General features: G+C 43.7%; 1 protein-coding gene across 1 annotated transcript; it reads left to right on the top strand.

Moving 5' to 3' along the window:
- Positions 1-1182: 1182 nt before the first annotated feature.
- LOC134577870 (complement C1q subcomponent subunit C-like) lies at positions 1183-8063 on the top strand. Its single transcript, XM_063436782.1, has 3 exons — positions 1183-1363; positions 2670-2845; positions 6494-8063. Exons 2-3 carry the CDS (start codon positions 2695-2697, stop codon positions 7051-7053), a joined length of 711 nt encoding a protein of 236 aa, XP_063292852.1. The 5' UTR covers positions 1183-1363; positions 2670-2694; the 3' UTR covers positions 7054-8063.
- The last annotated feature ends 16491 nt before the right edge of the window (positions 8064-24554 follow it).

Genomic DNA, 24554 nt, shown 5'->3' with positions numbered 1-24554 from the left:
TGATTTAACTCCTAAATAGCAGTGAATTGAGCAGTTAGACTGCAATATCTATACACCAAAACCACTTGATTACGCTAAAGGCATGCTTAGAATATGCCTTTAAACCTATTTAAAGGGTCACTCCCGAGCCCTAAATCACTTTAGCTGGCTGCAAAGAGTGTGTCCACCATTTTACAAAAAGTACTGATCTCAATAAAAAATGTACACTTTTATTAATTAACCTCGTTTCTGATGATCTCAGTCAAAGAGGTGGGTTGGGGGTGGAACCAAACGCAGACTTGGCTAATCAGCATCTCCTCATAGAGATGTATCGAAGCAATGTACCTCTATAGGGAAAGTTCAGCGCCTTCATGCAGAGCGTGGAGACAGTGAATGTCAGTAAGCACCTCTAGTGCCCGTCTGAGGTGCCCGTAGGCTTCAATGTAAACCCTGCCTTTTCTCTGGAAAGGCAGTGTTTATATGAAAATGCCTGCAGGGACTGACTATGCTCACCAGAACAAATATAATAAGCTGTTGTTGCTCAGGTGACTATAGTTTTAACCTTGAAGTTTGGACTCCATCACATGGCACTCCTGTCTCCCAGCTTCTGTTCCTCTCAGCTGTGCTGTACAAGGTAGGGTTCAGCCACTTTCAGCCAAGACATGTCATTTTTCACAATGGGTACCCACTGATAGGCTGAGTGCGATTTCATTCCAACAGCAACATTCGTGGGAGATAATGTTCTATAGCCATATCAATATAGATGGAAAGTAAATTTGCCTCTCCACAATGTTGAGGATATTCTGAGACACGTTGTGATAAACTACACACTTTATGTTTTTAGTACTTCTTTATTTATTGTATGTTTTTGTAAGATGGGGGTTAGTGCTTTCTGAATGATTATTTTTTAGAAATGGGGTTAGTCTTATTTTACCTTTTTTTTTCTTTTGCAAATACTTCCCTTTAGTCTGTTTGATGTACGAATTGGAGCATTATATCTGTACTCACAGTGTATTCAAAAACGACTAATCCTTAAATGATTCAATATATATGATCTAAAAAATATTTTTTTTTTTGTTTCTTTTTGTTAATTTTGGCCTAAAATCTGATATTCCCTTTTCAGTTCTCTAAAACGTTTTTCTGAAGAACCCCCATAATGTTTAATATCTAAATCCTTTTCGAGTCCGGTGGTTGTTGGGGGTAGTTTATGGACGAGATACAGGATATGAAACTCTGCTTTGTCCACAAGTGAAGCAAAAAACACAGTTTGTTCCTCAAATTATTTCTTCATCAACATCTTTCTTAGGGAACGCCTCTTATAAGAAAATCTGTGCTGTGATCTGCGAGACTTAACAGCAAGTCATATATCTATATCGTGAGCGAGGTAAGAATAATGTAATGTTTATTAAAACAAAAATATCAAATTCTGTAATATGTAGAGAATTCCTTATGGAATTATATTTTGCTATGAACATTCTAATATCATATACATAGACAATTCTATTAATCTTGTTAGAAACGTAGATTTCCAGAATAATATAGAGGGGTGTATGCTGATGGGTCATATATGAATACAATGGGAGCTAGATATAAAGGGATTACATGCTAATAATATTGGGGGTTTACGTGGTGAGAACACGCATTCAGAATAATCAGGGTGTGCATGGAATGATATAGGTAAATACTGAGGGTATATATGAAAGGACTGTCCATAAATACAATGGTGGGTGTACATATAGGAAGGGATCCTAAAGGAATATTATAGGGGGCGTATATAGTGGGATCCTATACAAGTATTATAGGGGGTGTAAATATATGGAGGGGTCCTATATGAGTATATTAGGCAGTGTATGTATAGAGGGATCCTATATAAGTATATTAGGCGGTGTATATGGAAGGATCCTATAGGAATATTATAGGGGGTGTACATATATGGAGGGGTCCTATATAAGTATATTAGGCGGTGTATATGGAAGGATCCTATAGGACCAATATAGGGGGTGTACATATATGGAAGAATCATATAGAAGTTATATAGGGGTGTAGATAAAGGGATCCTATATAAGTATATTAGGCGGTGTATATGGAAGGATCCTATAGGAATATTATAGGGGGTGTACATATATGGAGGGGTCCTATCTGAGTATATTAGGCGGTGTATGTGGAAGAATCCTGTAGGACCAATATAGAGGGTGTACATATATGGAGGAATCGTACAGAAGATATATAATGGGTGTACATATATGGAGGAATCATATAGAAGTTATATAGGGGGTGTACATATATGGAGGAATCGTATAGAAGTTATATAGGGGGTGTACATATATGGAGGAATCGTATAGAAGTTATAAAGGGGTGTATATAGAGGGATCCTATATAAGTATATTTGTCGGTGTATATGGAAGGATCCTGTAGGACCAATATAGGGGGTGTACATATATGGAGGAATTGTATAGAAGTGATATAGGGGTGTATATAGAGGGATCCTATATAAGTATATTAGGCAATGTATATGGAAGGATCCTGTAGGACCAATATAGGGGGTGTAGGGATTGTACAATTTGTTGACAGACATAGACAATTTATTAGCCCTAATAAAATTTAAATTAACCGGAAAGAGGCAATTGCCAATAACCCCCCAGTTTCTGTATAGGCAAAGCTGTTATTCTAATTGTAATGTCGTATTTCAGGACAGGAGATCGGGGCTGAAGAAAGATGTTGCTGAGTTTGGGGTTTATCTGTCTGACTTTCGTGAGCTTGGTGAGAAGTGAACCATGCGTTTCCTCCTCCCAAGGTCTACCAGGAATCCCCGGGACCCCAGGGAGAGATGGAAGGGATGGTTATAAGGGAACAAAAGGAGAACCAGGTAACTATATATTATATCAGGCTGTACGGGAAAATATGCTTTGAATATTCTTAAATCACAAATCTGATTGTAGCGCAAGATTTTAGTCTTTAAGGTAACTTGTGTTTTATGTTCCACTTCTAACACTCTGTGTAGAGGTTAGTTTATGTTGTGATTCTACTGCCATGTACTATCCTAGTCCTGTGTTCTGATTCTAGTTCTGTGTTCTGATTCTAGTCCTGTGTTCTGATTCTAGTTCTGTGTTCTGATTCTAGTTCTGTGTTCTGATTCTAGTTCTGTGTTCCGGTTTTAGCTGCATTCTGATTCTTGTCAAAGGTTTTAGTTCTAACCTCATGCTCTTTTTCTAGTCCTGAGTTCTGTTTCTAGTCATTTTTTTATGGCTCTAGTTCTGAAATCTAGTATTGAGTTCTGGTTTTATCTCTGTGTTTCTGATTCTAGTCCAATGTTCTGATTCTAGTCCTATGTTCTGGTTCTAGTATTCTGTTTCTAGTCCTGTGTGCAAGTTCCAGTTCTGTATTCTGTTTCTAGTCATGTATTCTGTTTCTAGTCCTGTGTGCTAGTTCCAGTCCTGTATTCCGTTTCTAGTCCTGTGTGCTAGTTCCAGTCCTGTTTACTGTTTCTAGTCATGTGTGCTAGTTCCAGTCTTGTATTATGTTTCTAGTCCTGTGTGCTAGTTCCAGTCCTGTATTCTGTTTCCAGTCTTGTGTGCTAGTTCCAGTCCTGTATTCTGTTTCTAGTCCTGTGTGCTAATTCCAGTCCTTTATTACATTTCTAGTCCTGTGTGCTAGTTCCAGTCCTGTATTCTGTTTCAAGTCCTGTGTGCTAGTTCCAGTCCTGTATTCTGTTCTAGTCCTGTGTGCTAGTTCCAGGCCTGTATTCTGTTTCTAGTCCTGTGTGCTAGTGCCAGTCCTGTATTCCGTGTCTAGTCCTTTGTGCTAGTTCCAGTCCTGTATTCTGTTTCTAGTCCTGTGTGCTAGTTCCAGTCTTGTATTTTGTTTCTAGTCCTGTGTGCTAGTTCCAGTCCTGTATTCTGTTTCTAGTCCTGTGTGTTAGTTCCAGTCCTGTATTCCGTTTCTAGTCCTGTGTGCTAGTTCCAGCCCTGTATTCCGTTTCTAGTCTTGTGTGCTAGTTCCAGCCCTGTATTCCGTTTCTAGTCCTGTGTGCTAGTTCCAGTCCTGTATTCTGTTTCTAGTCCTGTGTGCTAGTTCCAGTCCTGTATTCTGTTTCTAGTTCTTTGTGTTAATTCCAGTCCTGTATTCTGTTTCTAGTCCTGTATTCTGTTTCTAGTCCTGTGCGCTAGTTCCAGTCTTGTATTCTGTTTCTAGTCCTGTGTGCTAGTTCCAGTCCTGTATTCTGTTTCTAGTCCTGTGTGCTAGTTACAGTCCTGTATTCCATTTCTAGTCCTGTGTGCTAGTTCCAGCCCTGTATTCTGTTTCTAGTCCTGTGTGCTAGTTCCAGTCCTGTATTCCGTTTCTAGTCCTGTGTGCTAGTTCCAGCCCTGTATTCTGTTTCCAGTCCTGTGTGCTGGTTCCAGTCCTGTATTCTGTTTCTAGTCCTGTGTGCTAGTTCCAGTCCTGTATTCCGTTTCTAGTCCTGTGTGCTAGTTCCAGTCCTGTATTCCGTTTCTAGTCCTGTGTGCTAGTTCCAGTCCTGTATTCCATGTCTAGTCCTTTGTGCTAGTTCCAGTCCTGTATTCTGTTTCTAGTCCTGTGTGCTAGTTCCAGTCCTGTATTCTGTTTCTAGTCCTGTGTGCTAGTTCCAGTCTTGTATCCTTTTTCTAGTCCTGTGTGCTAGTTCCAGTCCTGTATTCTGTTTCTAGTCCTGTGTGATAGTTCCAGTCCTGTATTCTGTTTCTAGTCCTGTGTGCTAGTTCCAGTCCTGTATTCCGTTTCTAGTCCTGTGTGCTAGTTCCAGCCCTGTATTCCGTTTCTAGTCATGTGTGCTAGTTCCAGTCCTGTATTCCGTTTCTATTCCTGTGTGCTAGTTCCAGTCCTGTATTCTGTTTCTAGTCCTGTGTGCTAGTTCCAGTCCCGTATTCTGTTTCTAGTTCTTTGTGCTAATTCCAGTCCTGTATTCTGTTTCTAGTCCTGTATTCTGTTTCTAGTCCTGTGCGCTAGTTCCAGTCTTGTATTCTGTTTCTAGTCCTGTGTGCTAGTTCCAGTCCTGTATTCTGTTTCTAGTCCTTTGTGCTAGTTCCAGTCCTGTATTCCGTTTCTAGTCCTGTGTGCTAGTTCCAGCCCTGTATTCTGTTTCTAGTCCTGTGTGCTAGTTCCAGTCCTGCATTCTGTTTCTAGTCCTGTGTGCTAGTTCCAGTCCTGTATTCTGTTTCTAGTCCTGTGTGCTAGTTCCAGTCCTGTATTCTGTTTCTAGTCCTGTGTGCTAGTTCCAGTCCTGTATTCCGTTTCTAGTCCTGTGTGCTAGTTCCAGTCCTGTATTCCGTTTCTAGTCCTGTGTGCTAGTTCCAGTCCTGTATTCCATTTCTAGTCCTGTGTGCTAGTTCCAGTCCTGTATTCCGTTTCTAGTCCTGTGTGCTAGTTCCAGTCCTGTATTCTGTTTCTAGTTCTGTGTGCTATCTCCAGTCCTGTATTCTGCTTTCGACCACAGAGGATCAGAAAAGCCGTACAATACATAAAAACAGCTGAAGTGCAATAGTACGGCAATCGCCAAAGAGTATTTATTTGCCCACAAGGTCACAAGATGACTTTCTAAGTTAGTGGAGATTGAGAAAACATGATTTCTTCCGATGCAGAACACAGATAAATGTGATTAGCCAAGTTCTGTTCAGATTATTTAAAAAGGCAAGCACTGTATCATGTTGCATTGGCAGTAAACGTCAAGAGTTTTCACCATACAACAAACCTTGACGATTATTCAACGCGCGTTTATAGCGTTTCTGGGCGCTATATAAATAATAATAATATTGATAAACCAAGGAATTATGTTTTCTTTCTGAATACTGAGTCTTGTGTTATATGTAACTGGGGGGGGGGGGGGGGGGGGCTTGATCCATAAGCGAATCTAAAACATCATCACCGTGGGGGCTTAATCACAAAAAGGGGGGATTGTGGAGAATTAACAAGGACATTTAAGGCCAAAATAGATGTTTTTGAAAATTTGCCAGGAATACACAAGATGACCTCACCCCCTCGTTTCTGGTATGTTCTGGTGTCTCAATGTTTTTATTACCCAACTTAAAAGGAATCTATAGTGTAAGGAATACAAAGTTGTTTTCCTGACACTATAGTGGCCTCTGGTAGCATCAGAAAGATGAAAGCCTGACTTGACAGCGGTGTTATTAATCCTTGAAATTAACAGCATACAATGATAAACTACTAGTTACAGTTTGCAGTCAATAATTCTTAATAATAACCTATCATTAGACAGAAAAGGCTCAGAATTACAACGAAAAATTATGAAAAGGCGTCCATATTATTATTATATATTATAATATTATTCAAATATTTTCTGAAAGGTAAAAAGAAAATAAACTAAGAGTACAAATTCTCCCTGGGCTAAGGGTACCAAGAGTCAAAAGGAGCTGAGCTACATGGAACACTGCAATTTATATAGATTTATTGGTTTAAACATGTCCAGCAATAAATGTGAAGTTAGTAATTAGGTTGTTATTGTCATTTTCTATCGGTACAGGACCCCCAGCATCGTCACTGAAAATGACAGAATTTAAAGGAAAAAAAGGTGTAATGGGATCCCCAGGTCCCAAAGGAAAAGCAGGTCCCATGGGTACACCTGGTCTCAGTGGAGATAAGGGTGTGACAGGCGTTCGTGGGGACAGTGGAATGCCTGGGAATCCCAAACGTGATCTCCAATCTGCGTTCACTGTGGCACGGACAACAATACAGTTCCCGCAGAAAAATGAACCCATCATCTTCAATAAAGCGATCAGCAACGACCACAAAGATTACAATGTAGCAACTGGAAAGTTCACCTGCCAAATCCCAGGACTGTATTATTTTGTTTACCATGCCTCTCTGTCCTCCAACCTGTGCGTCTCTCTGTACGTTGGGGAGGAACGAAAAGTCAGCTTTTGTGACCATAAGACCAATGAGTACCAGGTCTCCTCTGGAGGAAGCCTTGTCCAGCTCACGAAGGACCAAGAGGTTTGGCTGGCAGCCAATGATTACAATGGGATGATCGGAGTTAGCGATCACAATAGCGTATTCTCAGGATTCCTTGTTTTCCCCGAGTAAACGCTTAGCACTCGCTATTATCACATGGGGTTATGGTGGAGGAAGTGCATGTATTTTATAACCAGATGTGACTAGTATCAGAAAAAGTGTACATATATATATATATATATATATATATATATATACACAAACATAGCAGACAATAAAAAGGAGAACACATCTGGCAGAATTATACTATTTACATTTCATTCTATCCATATTTTTTTATTACTGACCATAGAAACATAGAATGTGAGGGCAGATAAGAACCATTCGGCCCATCTAGTCTGCCCAATTTTCTAAATACTTTCATTAGTCCCTGGCCTTATCTTATAGTTAGGATAGCCTTATGCCTATCCCACGCATGCTTAAACTCCTTTACTGTGATAGAAACATAGACCAGGTTTCCTTATAACAAAAGATACAAATCAGTGTGGCTTATTGACTAAACTGTGGATTGAAAATCAAACAGTATAATTCAACCCAAAATGGCCGATATAGAAAAAAATATCCTACTCAGGTGTAGCTAGGGTGAGCTGTATTATTCTGTACTTTTCTTTTTTCATTTCACCACAATTCACTGTAGTGAATAAACTATCTTGTATCTATCTATCTCTGTCTATCTATCTATCTATCTATCTATCTCTCTCTGTCTATCTATCTATCTCTCTCTGTCTATCTATATATCTATCTATCCATACATCCACCTATCACACCGCTGTATTGTTTATATTGCATTTTTTCAAATACAATTAATTGTATTTTTAACTGCAAGCTCCCGTGCGTAGGCAACGTGTGCATTTATTGATGTGTGTCTGTTTTTTATTGTGTACATTTTGCAATTGTGTTTTCTTTCACCAACTGATAAGTGCATGATGCATCTCCTTTCTCCTGTAATCACTAACTCTGAGCCGCAGAAAAGAAGCTCCATGTAACTCACAGCATTCTTCAAACACTATATTCTCCTTACAATCTGCAAATGTATTGTGTTTTACACAATGCTTGTATGAAATAAACTGGTTTAAAAAACTGTTTGCATAAAATGGCCTGCTTGTATTACCCCGTTGGAACAATATGTAGATAAGCATACTAAATATATAAAATGGTGCGAATCCTCACGCCACTGAATACTATATGTGAATCCTGTGACACGCTGTTGTGGCGTTTGTTAATATGTCTGTAACCCCCCGCACAACAAAAATAAAGAATTACAAAAAAAAAAAATGGCCTGCTTGTGCCTGTTCAGATTGGTATATTTGAGGAGAGAGAGAGAGAGACACACACAGATATATAGATAGGCAGACAGACAGATAGAGAGAGATAGGAAGGCAGACAGACAGACAGAAAAACAAACGAACAAAAATATAAATACCACAGTAGTAATCTACGTTTAGTAAACTAAATTTAGATGATGGATTAACAAACCTGTTTTGCCACATGTTACAAATTGTCTATAATATTACTAAAATGTAATCATCATATCTATCACGAAAGGAGCATTACATTCACCCAGAAAATAAGGTGTGGGCAAATCCAACGCGATTATCTTCAGCATCTGACGCCCCCCTTTGTGCATTCTGTGATAAACCCCCTCTCTGCTCAGCTCCCTCTGTATATTTTCATAACTCTGAGCACATGGGATAACTTATTCCGGAGACTGGATTGCAGATCCCATCACATCCCCCCTGACCTTGTGCCTGAGATTAAACACAACACCCTGTTTTTTTTTAATCTAAAAAAGTTAATTAAATTATCGCGGCAAGACAAAACCGTATGTGAAACACGGAGTCCCTTTACACTCAAAACAGGAAAACGGGGGTCAGTTTAAAAGAAAATTCCTGCGATTCCATAAAGAGGGAATTAATGGTTTTAGCGTTAGCTGTTTAACAAGCGACAAAGTAAATAATCTGCACATTATCCGCAAGTATATATTTCAATATTTATTTCAGAGATTGGGTTAGTTTACTGCAGTCAAAACTGCTATAATTACTGCAGGAGTCTACACAAAGAGAACGTGGGGGTCAGAATCACACGCGCAGCTTATACTCTGGTTTATTTTATGATTTCTTTTTATACGCTGATATTAGAACAATACATTTCTCAGTAAAAAAAACTTAGCCATGAAGTGAGATAGCTCAGCTGATAGAGCTCCAGATGTGGCATTTCTGAGATGCTGGTTTGGTTCCTAGCAAGTTCCACTCAAGCTAAGTTTGATAATAAAATTACAATCCCAGGACATACCGAAACCCCTTATTATTAACACTTAAATAGTGCCAACATATTCTGCAGCGCTGTACAATTATAGAAAGGGATATTTAGAGGTGAAGAAGGCCCTGTTTAAACTTTAAAGCTTTCAGGTAGGTGGATAAATATCATTAGTTGTTTTGCCCAGGGATTCCTACTGGTAAGGTACCTTTTCGGGTTAAAGTTTTAGGTGATGTCATTTGTATTTTATAAGGGAAAAAAATCTGTAAAAGTGAAAATATTAAAATATGTTAGAAGTATTTTGTAAGATTTATTTACTGCAACACTGAATTGTTTTGAATTGGAAAACAGAATTGCAAAATCTAGGCAAAAAGTGTAAAGTATGGGAGGGACCTGATCGCTGACTGGGAAAGTCGCGTGTACCATGAGCTCCTGAGGGAAAACCTTCGGTATAAACCTAAGACTGGACAGTATTAACCCATTCTAGACCGCAAACGGATTACTTACCTGAGGGACACTCTGTCGGGTGTCTGACCTGCTTCTGTTTGACACCGGTGGGCATAACTCATGAAAGGCCTCTCTGCGGCCTGCAGCCATACTCGTTACCTATTTCTTTTGATATTCTGAGAACATGTCAACGATTATCGCTGCTTAACTCATTGCACAACAAAAATAAAGAATTATAAAAAAAATGTAGAAAGTGTAAAGTAGGAAAAATTTCCCAATTCAACTATAATGGCGGCTTGTCTATTTTAACCTAAATTGTGCCGATTAGTTTTAAATTGACTGAAATTCCCTGTTTAGTGGATAAACCCCTATGCATGGGCGTAGGAACCGGGGGGGATGGGGGGGACGCATCCCCCCCAGCAAATCATGCGGGGGGGACAGGTATGGGGAAATCCCCCCCAGCTCCGCCGGCCCCCCCTGATGCTGCAGCCGCCCGAGCGCTCTGCAGAGAGCCTCAGGCGGCTGCAGCTTTGCCCGGGCTGGTGCGTCCATGAGAGCGCACCGCCCGGGCGCAGCATGAAGAGAGGAGCTGACAGGAGGGAAGCGCTCAGCGCTCCCTCCTGTCACTCCCTCACTGTAGAGCCGAGCGCTGTATAGTCCGCCGGTACAGGGAGCATCTGTCTCCTGTACCCGGCCGGACTAACAGGAAGTGCACACTGAGTGTGCACTTCCTGTTAGTCCGCCGGGTACAGGAAACAAAAGCTCCCTGTACCGGCGGACTATACAGCGCTCGGCCACGCTACATCATAGGTAGGGGAGGGAGGGAGAGAAAGAAACAGGAAGGGGGGAAGAGGGGGGGGGGGGGAGGGGGGGAATAAAGAAACAGGGAGGGAGGGAGGGGAAATAAAGAAACAGGGAGGGAGGGAGGAAGGGGAAATAAAGAAACAGGGGGGGGAAGGGGGGGAATAAAGAAACAGGGAGGGAGGGGAAATAAAGAAACAGGGAGGGAGGGTGGGGAAATAAAGAAACAGGGAGGGGGGGGAAGAAGCAGGGAGGGGGGGAAAGAAGCAGGGAGGGGGGGAGAAAGAAGCAGGGAGGGGGGGGGAGAAAGAAGCAGGGGGGGGGAGAAAGAAGCAGGGGGGGGGGAGAAAGAAGCAGGGAGGGGGGGGGAGAAAGAAGCAGGGAGGGGGGGAGAAAGAAGCAGGGAGGGGGGGAGAAAGAAGCAGGGAGGGAGGGGAGGGAGAAAGAAGCAGGGAGGGAGGTGGGGGAGAAAGAAGCAGGGAGGGAGGGGAGGGAGAAAGAAGCAGGGAGGGAGGGGGGGGAGAAAGAAGCAGGGAGGGAGGGGGGGGAGAAAGAAGCAGGGAGGGAGGGGGGGGAGAAAGAAGCAGGGAGGGAGGCGGGGGAGAAAGAAGCAGGGAGGGAGGCGGGGGAGAAAGAAGCAGGGAGGGGGGGAGAAAGAAGCAGGGAGGGAGGGGGGAGAAAGAAGCAGGGAGGGAGGGGGGGGAGAAAGAAGCAGGGAGGGAGGGGGGGAGAAAGAAGCAGGGAGGGAGGGGGGGGGAGAAAGAAGCAGGGAGGGAGGGGGGAGAGAATAAAGCAGGGAGGGAGGGGGGGGGAGAAAGAAGCAGGGAGGGAGGGGGGGGAGAAAGAAGCAGGGAGGGAGGGGGGGGGGAGAAAGAAGCAGGGAGGGAGGGGGGGGAGAAAGAAGCAGGGAGGGGGGGGGAGAAAGAAGCAGGGAGGGAGGGGGGGGGAGAAAGAGTGACAAGGGAGGGAGAGAGATTGACATCCACCACACACACACACACACACAATCACACAATCATACCACCCTTACACACACAGAAACACACAATTCATCCTTACACACACTCAATGCACCCCGTGCACACACACACACACACACTCACACAATCATGCAACCTTACACACTCAATGCACCCCGTACATACACTCAAATCACCCCTTACAGACGCACACACTGCATCCCGTACATACACAGAATCACACCTTGCAGCCCTTACACATACAAACACAGATTCACACAATGCATTCCTTACACACATATCAGGACATCCCCTACACACTCCACCCCCTGTGAACAAACTCATTGGTGGAACATGAAGGTGGACCCTGGGATCCAGACCTTGAGCTGTGTAAAGGGCCCCCAAAAAATGGAGCTGCTTCCCGTTCTCACAGAACATTGATTTTTGTGACCACAGTTACAAACAGCCTCCAGAGAGCCTGTTCTACACCAGACCAGTGGAGCCAGACTGCAGCTAGAGCCCATCATCATCCTCATCTGGTTGTAAGTAGGCAATCTAGCATATTATTCGTTGCACTAATCTCTAATTTACCTCACATTAAAGAAACACTATAGTCCCCAGAAGCACTGCAGCTTAGTGTAGTGGTTCTGGTGTCTATAGCCTGTCCCTGCAGGCCTTTTAATGTAGGCACTCCAGCACTGGCGTTAGTTAACATGGCAGAAAAATAATTGGAAAGGGTTAGGGGGGCTACTAATAAGGATAGGGGAGAGGAGTAGGTAGAAAAATAATTGGAAGGGTTTAGGGGGGCTACTAATATGGATGGGAGGAGGGGGTAGGTAGAAAAATTATTGGAAGGGGTTAGGGGAGTACTAATATGAATGGAAGAGGTAGGGTGGGTTCTAATATGCATGGAAGGGGTTAGGGGGGTACTAATATGCATGGAAGGGGTAGGGGGTTAATGTGCGTGGAAGGGGTAGGTGGAGTTCTTTTGTGCATGGAAGGGGTAGGGGTGGTTCTAATATTCATGGGAAGGGTAGGGGTGGTTCTAATCAGGAGGATCCCGGCGCTGTATCCGGGTAAGTAAAACCCCTTCCCTGTGGTGACCCTTTAATGTTGTTATTATTTAATCATTTATATAGCGACTGCAAATTCCGTAGCGCTGTACAATGGGATAAACAACTCCTAGTTTACAGAATAAGAATATACCCGGCGAGTAAAAATGCTATCCCCCCCAGATTTTTTTGGGTTCCTACGCCCATGCCCCTATGTCTTGTTATCAGACACACAGAGTTATTTACTACAGTGATTTTCCAATACAAGGCTCGAGTAGCTGAACTGAACGTACACATGACTAACAGAATTTCTCCAGGTCGGCTATTTTCAATTTGAAAAAAAAAAAAATTATTTTTTTTTTTTTTTTTTTTTAATTCTTTATTTTTGGGGGTTTTCAGCAAAGAACTCAAGATACAACATGTGTATAAAATAATAGGATGTAACAAGTTACATATGTAAGGAACATTACGGCATGTCAAGTTACACAGGTGCTACGTCAACCCAATTTTAATTTTTAGTCTAGTTAGGTTAAGCCCCTTAGTCTGTGCGGAGCAAGTCTGTATTAATGTCAAGGGGTGTTTAGGTGGGAAGCTGGGTATACCCCGCCAAAGGATATGGAGTGCCACGCGTTGCCTAGGGTAAGTGCGTCGGGGGTCGGGGATGTTATAATAGTGTGGCTTGTAGATACTCATGACCTTTCGCATGCTTTATGTCCGGTCCCTGGCTGTCTGGTGGTTCGCTTCCCTCGCATTGAGGGCCGTTGTCGGGTAAGCAGGGCCGGTGGGGGAGGGGGGGGGGGAGATTCGCTTAAGTCTTGTCATAGGCTGTCCGCTTACGGAGCCAGAATGAGATTATATCTCCTAATCGAAGGCAATATAGGCAATATAACAGTAACGTAGAAGGAACATAAAAGGAAAATAAACGTTGTAACATGTGAGTAACATAGCAGAGAGTCCCATAGGTTTGTTTAGGAGCCGGTATATGTTACGGGCCTGCCCGGCCTTCAACTGGGTATTGTAGTGCATATTGCAAAGTCCTGTATGACGTGTCTTAGAAGTGGATATCTGCTCGGTTCATGTCGGTAGGTCTGCAGCCCTCTGCAGCGTTCCTCTGGGCACAAAGGGTGTGATATCTGCGACGTTCCACTGTGGACGGGAGTCCGTGTTGTTCGCCGGCGCTGAAAGGCCCAGTGTTTGGAAGAAGACTGGAGCTTCTGAAACCCTTGTCAGGAGGTGTATCTTACCAGCCCGGTCTACCATCAGCTTGTGGGGACCCCATTTATATGGGATGGAGTTCTCTCGGAGGTGCTGCGTGATGTGGTGGAATGATCTGCGCCACATGATAGTATGTCTTGATAAGTCTCTGTATAGCGTTAAGCTTGCGCCTTCGAAGGAGATCGTGGGGGTGTCTCTTGTGGCAGTCATAAGGGCCCCTCGGTCTGAGTCCCGAACTAGTTTAAGCAGCACATCCCGTGGGGCATCCTGTGGTACTTTTGCGGCCTTAGGTAGACGGAAGCAAGAGTCTATTCCGACCTGTTTCGCCTGCTTTGGGAACAGCAGCGTGGCTATAAGCCGTCTGCAGTAATGTGATAATTCTCCTGCGTTAATTGTTTCAGGTACCCCCCTTATACGCACATTCCGTGCCTTAGCTTTATCTTCCATGCCTGCTAATTGTGCTGTTAATGTGTTGCACTGTTTCTGTAGGGATCCTAAGGTTGCTTCTGTAGCAGTTTGTGCCACCTTGGTGCTTCTGACAGCCTCCTCTGTTGAGGTTACCCTGCCTGCAAGCGTGGTAATGTCTCCCCTAACGAGTGCCATATCGGCATCAAACATTGCCCTGATTTCCTGCATCATAGCTTTAATATCAGCTTTTGTGGATGGTGCCAGGTCGCCTAGTTCTGATGTCTGCAGGGGCTGACACTGTACCTTATGATGTGCAGGCAGGGGGTCTGGCATGCTATCTTCGTCCGAGGACTGCGAGGTGTAGGCCTCAGCCGGCGCCATCTTGGTCGGGCGCATGTAAGCGCCGATATCTTTGGATCGGGAGCCCGGATCAGGTCTGTGCTTTTTAGTTTTTTTCCCCATGGTCTGGGGTGAGTAGGGAGTAGTTTTCTCCGGACTCCGACGGTTAATTGCCGCAGATGTGGCCGTTTTATTCGGACGGCGCACGGAGCTACAGGGAGTTGCGACCTTCCCGGTCTGAAGCTGGCTCCGCCCCCCTGAAATTTACTTTTAATTCTCACTTTAGTGAATAGCCCTGACAGTCATATATGGAGTTATTAGGGTATCTTAAAGAGATTTGGGAAGTTCCCTTGAATAGATCCCTTCCTACTTATTAAAGGGACACTATAGTCACCAAAATAAATGCCAAAAAGGGCATTAAAGCATTTAAATCGAACAAATCAGAGGCATCCAATATAAAATATAGTCATCTACGTTTAGTAAACTAAATTTAGATGATGGATTAACAAACCTATTTTGCCACATGTTACAAATTGTCTATAATATTACTAAAATGTAATCATCATATTTATCTCAAAAGGAGCATTACATTATATGCTTGCAAAAGGCAATTAAAGTGGCTAAAATAGAAAGTGAGAAATTGATAGCCAAAGAATGCAAAACTAACCCTAAAGTTGATAAATAAAAAAAAATAATGAGGATCCTATGGCAAGAGATATGCAAATGATTGCTGCAAAACACTAACTCGTGATTGGATGACTCGAGACAAGGTGCTACAGCTGTTAAAGAAAAATAATGTAAATAAAGCTCCAGGGCCTGACGGTATTCACCCACGAGTACTTAAAGCATTAAATGGGGAAATAAGTGAACCTCTGTATTTCATTTTTCAAGATTCTTTTGTTTCAGGTATTGTACCGGAGGATTGGAGGAAGGCAGATGTTGTTATATATATATATATATATTTAATATATGTGTATATTAAACAGGGTTCAAAATCCTTGCTTGGAAATTATAGACCTGTGAGCTTAACTTCTGAGACTGGAAAAATATTTGAAGGGCTATTAAGGGATAATATTCAGGAATTCATTGGGAAGAACTTTGTTATTAGCAATAATCAGCATGGCAATAATCAGCATAGGTCATGTCAAACTAACTTAATTGCATTCTACGAAGAGGTAAGTAGAAGTATAGATCAGGGTGTTGCAGTGGATGTGATCTACTTGGAGTTTGCCAAGACATTTTATACGGTTCCTCACAATAGGTTAGTCTTCAAACTAAAAGAAATTGGTCTAGATGGTTATTCTTGTTCTTTGGCAGGGACGTATTTGGCATGAGGCAAACAAGGCATTTGCCTTGGGCAGCAATTTCCAGGGAGCGGCAAAAAACGGCGCCCCCAAATGCCCAGGCAAGTACCTGTTTGCCTCGTTTAATGGGAGCACAAGAGCTGGCCGGCTGGCCACCTTTGGGCTTCCCCGGGGCAGGTGGGCGGTTGTTTCCAGGGCGGGCGGGCAGTCACACTGTGTAGTCAGCAAGGGAGCACTTTCCCTTGAGCGCTCTGCTCAGCTCCCTCGCGTCATATTCCAGCTCCCGGCATCACTCACGCGTGTGAAGGAGCTGAGCAGGGCGCTCAAGGGAAAGTGCTCTCTCGCTGACTGCACAGTGTGACTGCCTGCCCGCCCGCCCTGGAAACAATCGCCCACCTGCCTGGACATCCGTCCTGCAAAAGTAGGGAGGCTGGGTGGATTTCAATAAAAAAAAAATAGTAATAATAATTGTGGGGGAAATGTGTGCGTGTGTGTGTGTGTGTGTCAGTGAATGTGAGTGTGTGTGTCAGTGAATTTGAGTGTGTGTGTTTCAGTGAGTGTGTGTGTCAGTAAATTTGAGTGAGTGAGTGTGTGTGTCTGTCAGTGAGTGTGTGTCTGTCAGTAAATGTGTGTGTGTGTCGGTCAGTGAATGTGTGTGTGTTTTTACAGTAAGAACTATAAGGATATGGAATTCTCTGCCTGAACAGGTGATTTTATCAGAGTCCATACAGACGTTTAAACTGCAATTGGATAAATACTTGCAAAAACATAACATTCAGGGATATAATTTCTAATTAGTGGGGTAATAGCTGCTTGATCCATCTGACTGCTATTTTGGGGTCAAGAAGGAATTTTTTCCTAGTTTGTTGCAAAATTGGAAGCGCTTCAGACTGGGTTTTTTGCCTTCTTTTGGATCAACAGCAAAAATATATGTGAGGAAGGCTGAACTTGATGGACGCAAATGTTGGTCCCCCAGATTGGTTCAGGGGTTCAAAAGTTACATGGAGGTCAAAAACCGAAATAATCCACGAACGGTACCGAAAAGTGCTCTCCTGGCTGGCCGGTGAAGGGAAGAAGGCATTCGTGAAGTTTGACCGGTGTTTGGGAAGTCGAGTGTCCGATTTTGGTTCCAGACACCTGACGACCAGGTACCGCTGCCTCTATTCGTGCGAACAAGATGGCCACCATTTTCTGTTACACGTGGCGTTTGACTATATGAACAGCGGCCACACAGGGAGAGCATTAAATTGGCGGTTTGCTTTGAAGGAAATGAGCCAGGGGGTGGTCGGTGTTCTGTAGTTTTATCTACCGAACAGGAAAAAACGAAAGTACCCAAATAACAGGGGAAGTTTTTTCACATTGCTTCCTCCTAGTTCTATGGGTCAGCATTCCCGCCTAGACCCTGCCGGGTTGGCTTGGGGATGTCCGTCCGGGGAAGTCAATCAGGGTTCCAACTCTATTTGCCGGGATAAACCATCAGCATCGCCGTTCTGTTTGCCGGGCCTGTACTGCATAGTGAAATTGTAGGGTTGCAGGGTCAGGCTCCAGCGTAACAAACGGGGATTGTCTCCAGCAACTCGGTTTAACCAAATAAGGTCATGAGCGTGAAGGGACGGCCGTACAGGTATGGCTGCAATTTCTTCAATGCCCATACAAGAGCTGCCACATTCTGCCGCTACGTCTTTCACCCGCTCAAAGTAGGGCTTAAGCATGTTCACATGAAAGGCTCAATTTCATCTGAACACATGAAAGGCCTTATTTCATCTGAACATTTCCCTAAGATGTAGGTAGTGTCGCATATATGCTCCACTACCTGGAAAGGTCCCCGCCATGCGGCCTGAAGCTTGTCTTTCTTAGACGGCTTAAGCGCTAATACTTTCTGTCCTATTTCTAGAATCCTATCTCTGGCGCCTCTATCGTACTATCTCTTCTAGCGCCACTCGCCCGCCTGCTGATTCTCCCGGACAGAGTCAGTGAGCATCTGCAAGTGGTCCCTAAACTCCAGAACATATGGTACAATAGGTACTCCTCCATCTTCTGTGTTACCCTCCCAGGGTTCCCGTATGAGGTCTAGGGGTCCTTGGACTTTTCTCCTGTAAAGGAGTTCGAAGGGGGAGAACTTAGTAGACGCCTGGGGCACTTCACAGTAGGCAAACAGGAGGTGGGGAAGAAATCTTTCCCAGTGCCGACAGGAGGCTGTGAACGTCTCAAAGCATCTGCTTGAGCGTGCCATTAAGACGTTTACAGAATCCGTTTCTTCTGGAGATGATAGAGAGAGCTGTACAGGGGTTTCACTCCGCAACTCTGCCATAACTGTAGGGTCACAGTTGCGGTAAATAGAGCCCCCTGATCAGACAAAATCTCTCTGGGAAACCCAAAGCTAGTAAAATATTTTTTACCAGAGCCTCGGCCACAGTCTCCGCCTCTATATTGGAAAGAGCTACAGCATCCGGGTACCTAGTCGAATAGTCTACTACCATGAGAATGTAGCTCTTCCCTGAGGTGCTGGGCTTATTGAGGGGCCTATCAGACCTACTGCTACTCGGTGGAAGGGTTCCTCAATAATAGGTAAAGGGTATAACTTGGCCCTCTGGCGATCATCCCTTCTCCTGGTCTTTTGGCTAGTGTCACATGTCCTGCAGTAATTCATCCGGTCCTGTGTAATCCCTGGCCAAAAGAAGATCTGGATTAACTGGTCCTTAGTCTTTCGGACTCTCAGATGCCCTGCTGAGGGCCGCCATCAGGGGGTGACAACCATGACGGTTGTCACGGGCCTGGCGGCCCTGGGGGGTCCGGACTGCTCTGGCAGTCCCGGGCCCCACTTTCTTTCTCTGCACACATAGATAGCGAATATCGCTATCTATGTGTGCAGCCGCGGGCCCCCGGCTCCCTGTTACCGCAGAGGGGGCCCAGGCAGCACACTGCTTCTCCTCTTCTCTCTTCTAATAACTCTCGCGAGACCCAGTTACCATGGCAACGCTCCGCGGGTCTCGCAAGAGTTATTAGAAGAGAGAAGAGGAGAGAAGAAGCAGTGTGCTGGGCCCCCTCTGCGGTAACAGGGAGCCGGGGGGGGCCCCATGCCACCGGACCTGGACACAGGTAAGCAGGGAGGGGGGAATAACATTTAATTAAATAAAAAAATTATGGAAAAATGCCCCTTCCTCCCCCCCCCCAAATTGCACATTTACACACACACACTGCATACACCGACACAACACACACACTGCATACACTGACACAACACACACACTGCATACACTAACATGACACACACACTCTGCATACACTAACATGACACACACTCTGCATACACTAACACAACACACACACTGACACAACACACACTCTGCATACACTAACACAACACACACACTGCATACACTGACACAACACACACTGCATACACTAACACAACACACACTCTGCATACACTAACACAACACACTATGCATACACTAACAAAACACACACACTGCATACACTAACACAACACACACTGTATACACTAACACAACACACACCCTGCATACACTAACACAACACACACACTGCATACACTAATACAACACACTGCATACACTAATACAACACACACACTGCATACACTAATACACTAATACAATACACACACTGTATACACTAATACAACATACACTCTGCATACACTACACACTAACACACTCACTGCATCCACTATACTGACACACACTCTGCATTCGCTACACATTAACACACTCTGCATTCACTATACTAACACACACTCTACATCCACTACACACTAACACACTCTCTGCATTCACTACACATTAACACTCTGCATTCAGTACACTAACACACACACTGCACTGCATTCACTACACATTTACACACACTCTGCATTTACTGCACTAACACACACACTACATTCATTACACTGACACTCTGCATTTACTTCACACTAACACACACTCTGCATTCATTACACACTAACACACACTCTGCATTCACTAAACTATGACCACACTCTGGATTCACTATACTGACACACACTCTGCATTCACTACACTAACATACACTCTGCATTAACTGTACACACAGCATCCATTACACAAACATCCTGTATTCACAGTACACACACTACATCCACCACAAATTGAAACACTCTGCATTCACTATACACAGACACTGCGTCTAATACACACACTACATCCACTACAGACACTGCATCCACTAAACACATTTCATCTAGTACATACAAACACTACATCCACTACACAAACACAATTATTACTCAAACACTCTCTGCGTTCACTATACACACTGCATCCGCTACACTAACACACTCTGCATTCACTGCACAAACAGTATCTAATGCACACAAACACTTCATCCATTACACACACATTCTAATTCACTTCCACTATAAGCACCACATTCAGTCCGGGATCATTGTCAGCGGACTAGGTAGGGCGTGGGCGGGCCCGGAAGGGAGGGGGGACCAGACCGTGTACTTTGTCAGGGGCCCCAAAAATTCTGATGGCAGCCCTGGCCCTGCTAGAGGGATATCATGGCTGAGCTTGAGTAGCTCAGCCCTAAATTTACAGGGCACTATCTGCTGTCTTTTGGTTATCTGCGCCGCACCACTTCCTGTTCCACCTGTTAGCAGGAATAACAGCCCTTTGTCCCACTGCTGAATTCATTTTGTACAATGTCATTTGCTGACAGCGCACATGTTCCTTCACCTTTTCTCTGCATTACATATACTTTGCAGACAAAACCTTGAAATAAATCTGCTTTTTTATGTTTCTTTCTTGAGGGGCATTTACAAGATTCTTATTGCTGTCCCAGAATTCTCACTCAATGTGAAACCTTGATGTAACTCTATGGATAAGATATGTAGCGAACACTGAACTACGTATTCCAACACCTTTAGCCAGCCGTTAGGATGCACTGTTTATAAATGTAGATGTAAATGTCTGTAGATTGTTTAATCTGACAGATTACAGTGTTTCCCTGATCTTCAGTTTGTTATCCTTTTTATATTTGTATTACCTAAACATAACATGGCTTATATTAACGATATGCGCTTTTATATATTTTTTGTTACTTAATATTTTGCTTTCAGTTTGCATTTATCTTGATTTACAAAAATGATTAATTAATTCCCATAGAGATTAATGGTTGAGCAAATTTGATAAACGAACGAAAAGTTTGAACTCTAAAACTGATGTTTTTTTTTAACTGAATTAACAAAACTAAACAGAAATTCTTGCCATGCGCATGCCTATTATCCATCATACATTGTTAATTATTATTATTATTATTATTATTGCCATTTATATAGTGCCAACAGATTACGTAGCACTTTACATTATTATGAGAGGGGGATTTAACTATAATAGGACAATTAAAAGAAATCTTACAGGAACGATAGGTTGAAGAGTTGGCCGTACGGGTGTGAGCAAAGGACAGGAGAAGGTCACGGGCAGAGCGGAGAGACCGAGAAGGGACATTCCGATGGATCTGTGAAGAGATATAAGAGGGGCTAGAATTGTTCAATGCTTTATAGGTGTGAATCATCACTTTGAATTGACTCCTATAGGATACAGAAATCCAATGTAAGGAATGACAGAGTGGTGAGGTGTGAGAGGACAGACTAGAAAGGAAAATCAGTCTGGCGGCAGCATTCATTACAGACTGTAGCGGGGCAATACAGCTTTTGGGAAGAACAATCAGGAGAGGGTTACAGTAATCCATGCAGGAAATTACTAGAGCATGGACAAGCTCCTTAGTGGCATCTTGCGTAAGAAAGGGGCGGATGCGGGCTATGTTTTTAAGATGGAATCTACAGGATTTGGCAACAAACTGGATGCGAGGCTCAAAGATGAGGCCATAATCAAGTATGACGCCAAGACAGCGCGCTTGCAAGGATGAACTTATGTGGATACCACTAACTTGAAGGGAGAGCGAAAGAGGAGGGCCGGTATTAGGGGGAGGAAAGACAAGGATCTCAGTTTTAGAGAGATTGAGTTTCAGAAAGTGGGAGGACATCCGATCAGAGATGGAAGAAAGGCAAGCAAAGACATGTTGCAGGATGGCAGGAGAGAGGTCAGGGGAGGAGAGATATATCTGCGTGTCATCAGCATACAGGTGGTAGTGGAATCCAAATGAGGTAATAGGTTTGCCAAGAGAGGCAATATAAAGAGAAAATAGAAGGGGACCAAGGATAGAGTCTAGTGGGACTCCAACCGAGACAGGACGAGGGGAGGAGGTATCATTAGAAAAGGAGACACTGAATGAGCGTTGGGAGAGATAAGAGGAAAACCAAGAGAGGATGATCAACGGTATCAAAGGCAGCAGAGAGGTCAAGAAGAATTAGTATGGAGTAGTGGCCTTTGGATTTAGCTGTGATTAGGTTGTTAGTAACTTTGATAAGAGCAGTCTCAGTAGAGTGGAGAGTGTTGAAGCCAGATGGAAGAGGGTCAAGGAGAGAGTTGGAATTGAGGCAGAGAGACATACAGGCAAAGACAAGTCTGTCCAGAAGCTTTGAGGAAATAGTGAGTAGGGATAAGGGACGATAGGTAGAGGGGGAGGACGGGTCAAGAGATGTTTTTTTCATGATAGGTAATACAGTGGCATGTTTAAGGTCAGCAGGGACAACGCCAGACGAGAGAGAGCAGTTGAAGGTGTGTGTTAAGGAAGGCACAAGACAAGGGGAGAGAGATCTGATAAGGTTATATGGGAGGGGATGGAGCGGGCAAGTGGTGAGGTGAGAGGAAAGGAGAAGCGCAGCCTCTTGTTCAACAGCTGGGGAGAAAGTCTGAAGGGTAGGAAAGGCATGATCTACCTGTGGTTGAGAAAGTGAATGGCAAGTTAGAGAGAATTTTTTCCTTAGCTATTTAATCTTGTTGGTAAAGTAGCATGCAAAGCTATCAGCTGTAAGGTTAGTTTGAGGTGTTGGCCACAGCAGGGCGAAGAAGAGAGTTGAAGGTGTCAAAGAGATGCCTGGCACATATCTGAGTATAAAGTAATGAGAGAGGAAGAGTAGGACTGTTTGGCGAGGGCAAGGGCTGCGTTGTATGAACACAATATGAATCTGTAATGGAGATAGTCTGCCTGGGTGCAAGACTTCCTCCAGGAATGTTCAGCACAACGGGAGCATCTTTGCAGGTAGCGTGTTGATTTAGTATGCCACGGTAGGGGGGGGGTGTCCTCCTCGAGGTGCTTGTTTGGAGTGGAGGTGCAGCTTTCAAGGCAGAGGTGAAGGTAGTGTTATATGTGGAGATGGCCAGTGAGGGACAGGAGAGGGAAGGGATGGATAGCAGTTGTGAATCAATATCAGCTGACAGCTGCTGGAGGTCGATAGAATTAAGGTTCCTCCTGAGTTAAGGGGGGTTAGGCTGAGGTTGTTGGGTGAGGGAATACTTGAGAGCAAATGATAAGACGTGGTGATCAGAGAGAGGAAATGGAGTGTTGCAGATAATAGATACTGTACATGCCTAAGAGAAAATGAGATGGAGGGTATTGCCAGCTATATGGGTTGGAAAATTAGCCCACTGTGATAACTCGAGGGAGGAAGTAATTGAAAGTAGTTTAGAGGCTGCTGAGGTAAAAGGTGGGTTAATGGGAATATTGAAGTCCCCGAGAATTAGGGAGGAATATTAGAAGAGAGGAAGTCGGGTAGCCAGGCAGCAAAGTGGTCAAGGAAGATGAGAGGGGAACCAGGGGAATGATAAATAATGGCAATGTTAGCAGAGAGGGGTTTGAAAAGGTGAATCAAATTAATGTCATATGATGGGAAAGAGAGGGAAGGGGTGGGGGGAATAGATGTTTAAAGGAGTAGTGAGGTGAGAGGAGAAACTCTACACCACCACCTTTACATTCAGAATGTCTTGGGTTGTGGGTAAATTGAAGACCACCAATGGATAAAGATGCAGGGGTAGCAGTGTCAGAGGGGGGGAGCCATGTTTCTGTTAAGGCTAGTAAATCTAGGGAACTAGAGATGAAGAGGTTGTGGACAGCAGTGGATTTTGTAATATTGCAAACAGAGCCTACATTCCTGAGGGCAGTATTGAAGGTGTATTTAGAAGAAGAGTAACGTGAGATGGGTATGAGATTGGTGTGGTTCCTTGAGTTAGTACATGGTGAGTTTTCTGAGATGGGACCGGGGTTTGGAGAGACATCACCAGCTGCTAGGAGCAGAAGGATAGAAAGGAAGTGAAGGTGGGAGTAGGATTTTTTAAGTTTTGTAGGAGGGTATGTATATAGAGGATTTGGGGGGAGTTGGAGGAGATAGGCCGGAAAGGGATATGTAGAGTGCATGGGATGAATAGGGAGGGAAGGGGAGTAAAGTGGAAGTAATGAAGATGGCGTTCTAGTAATGAGAGAAGTTGGTGTGAAAGTGAAGAATAGAAGGGAGAACATTATTTAGAGAAAATGTGTTTTGTTATGTAGATATGCAGATTATACATATGCACATATATATAATCATAGACATATATATACACACATTATTATTATTATGGCCATTTATATAGCGCCAACAGATTCCGTAGCGCTTTACAATATTATAAGAGGGGGGGATTTAACTATAAGTAGGACAATTACAAGAAAACTTTGGGATAAAAAGATATGAAGGATCAGATAGATGAAAGTCATAAACAGTGAACATAAATTTAGAAGATTATCAGTGAAGGAGTAACACTGGCTACACAAACAATTAACCAAAAAAGTCATAAAGAATGAACGTATAATAACAAGACTATAAATGCACCAACTTTAAAAAAAAAACAGAAGATCAGGATGGGAGATAT

Source organism: Pelobates fuscus, chromosome 11 (genome assembly GCF_036172605.1).
Source record: "Pelobates fuscus isolate aPelFus1 chromosome 11, aPelFus1.pri, whole genome shotgun sequence".
In the NCBI taxonomy this organism is placed as follows: domain Eukaryota; kingdom Metazoa; phylum Chordata; class Amphibia; order Anura; family Pelobatidae; genus Pelobates; species Pelobates fuscus.
This window is presented reverse-complemented; position numbering and strand designations above follow the sequence as displayed.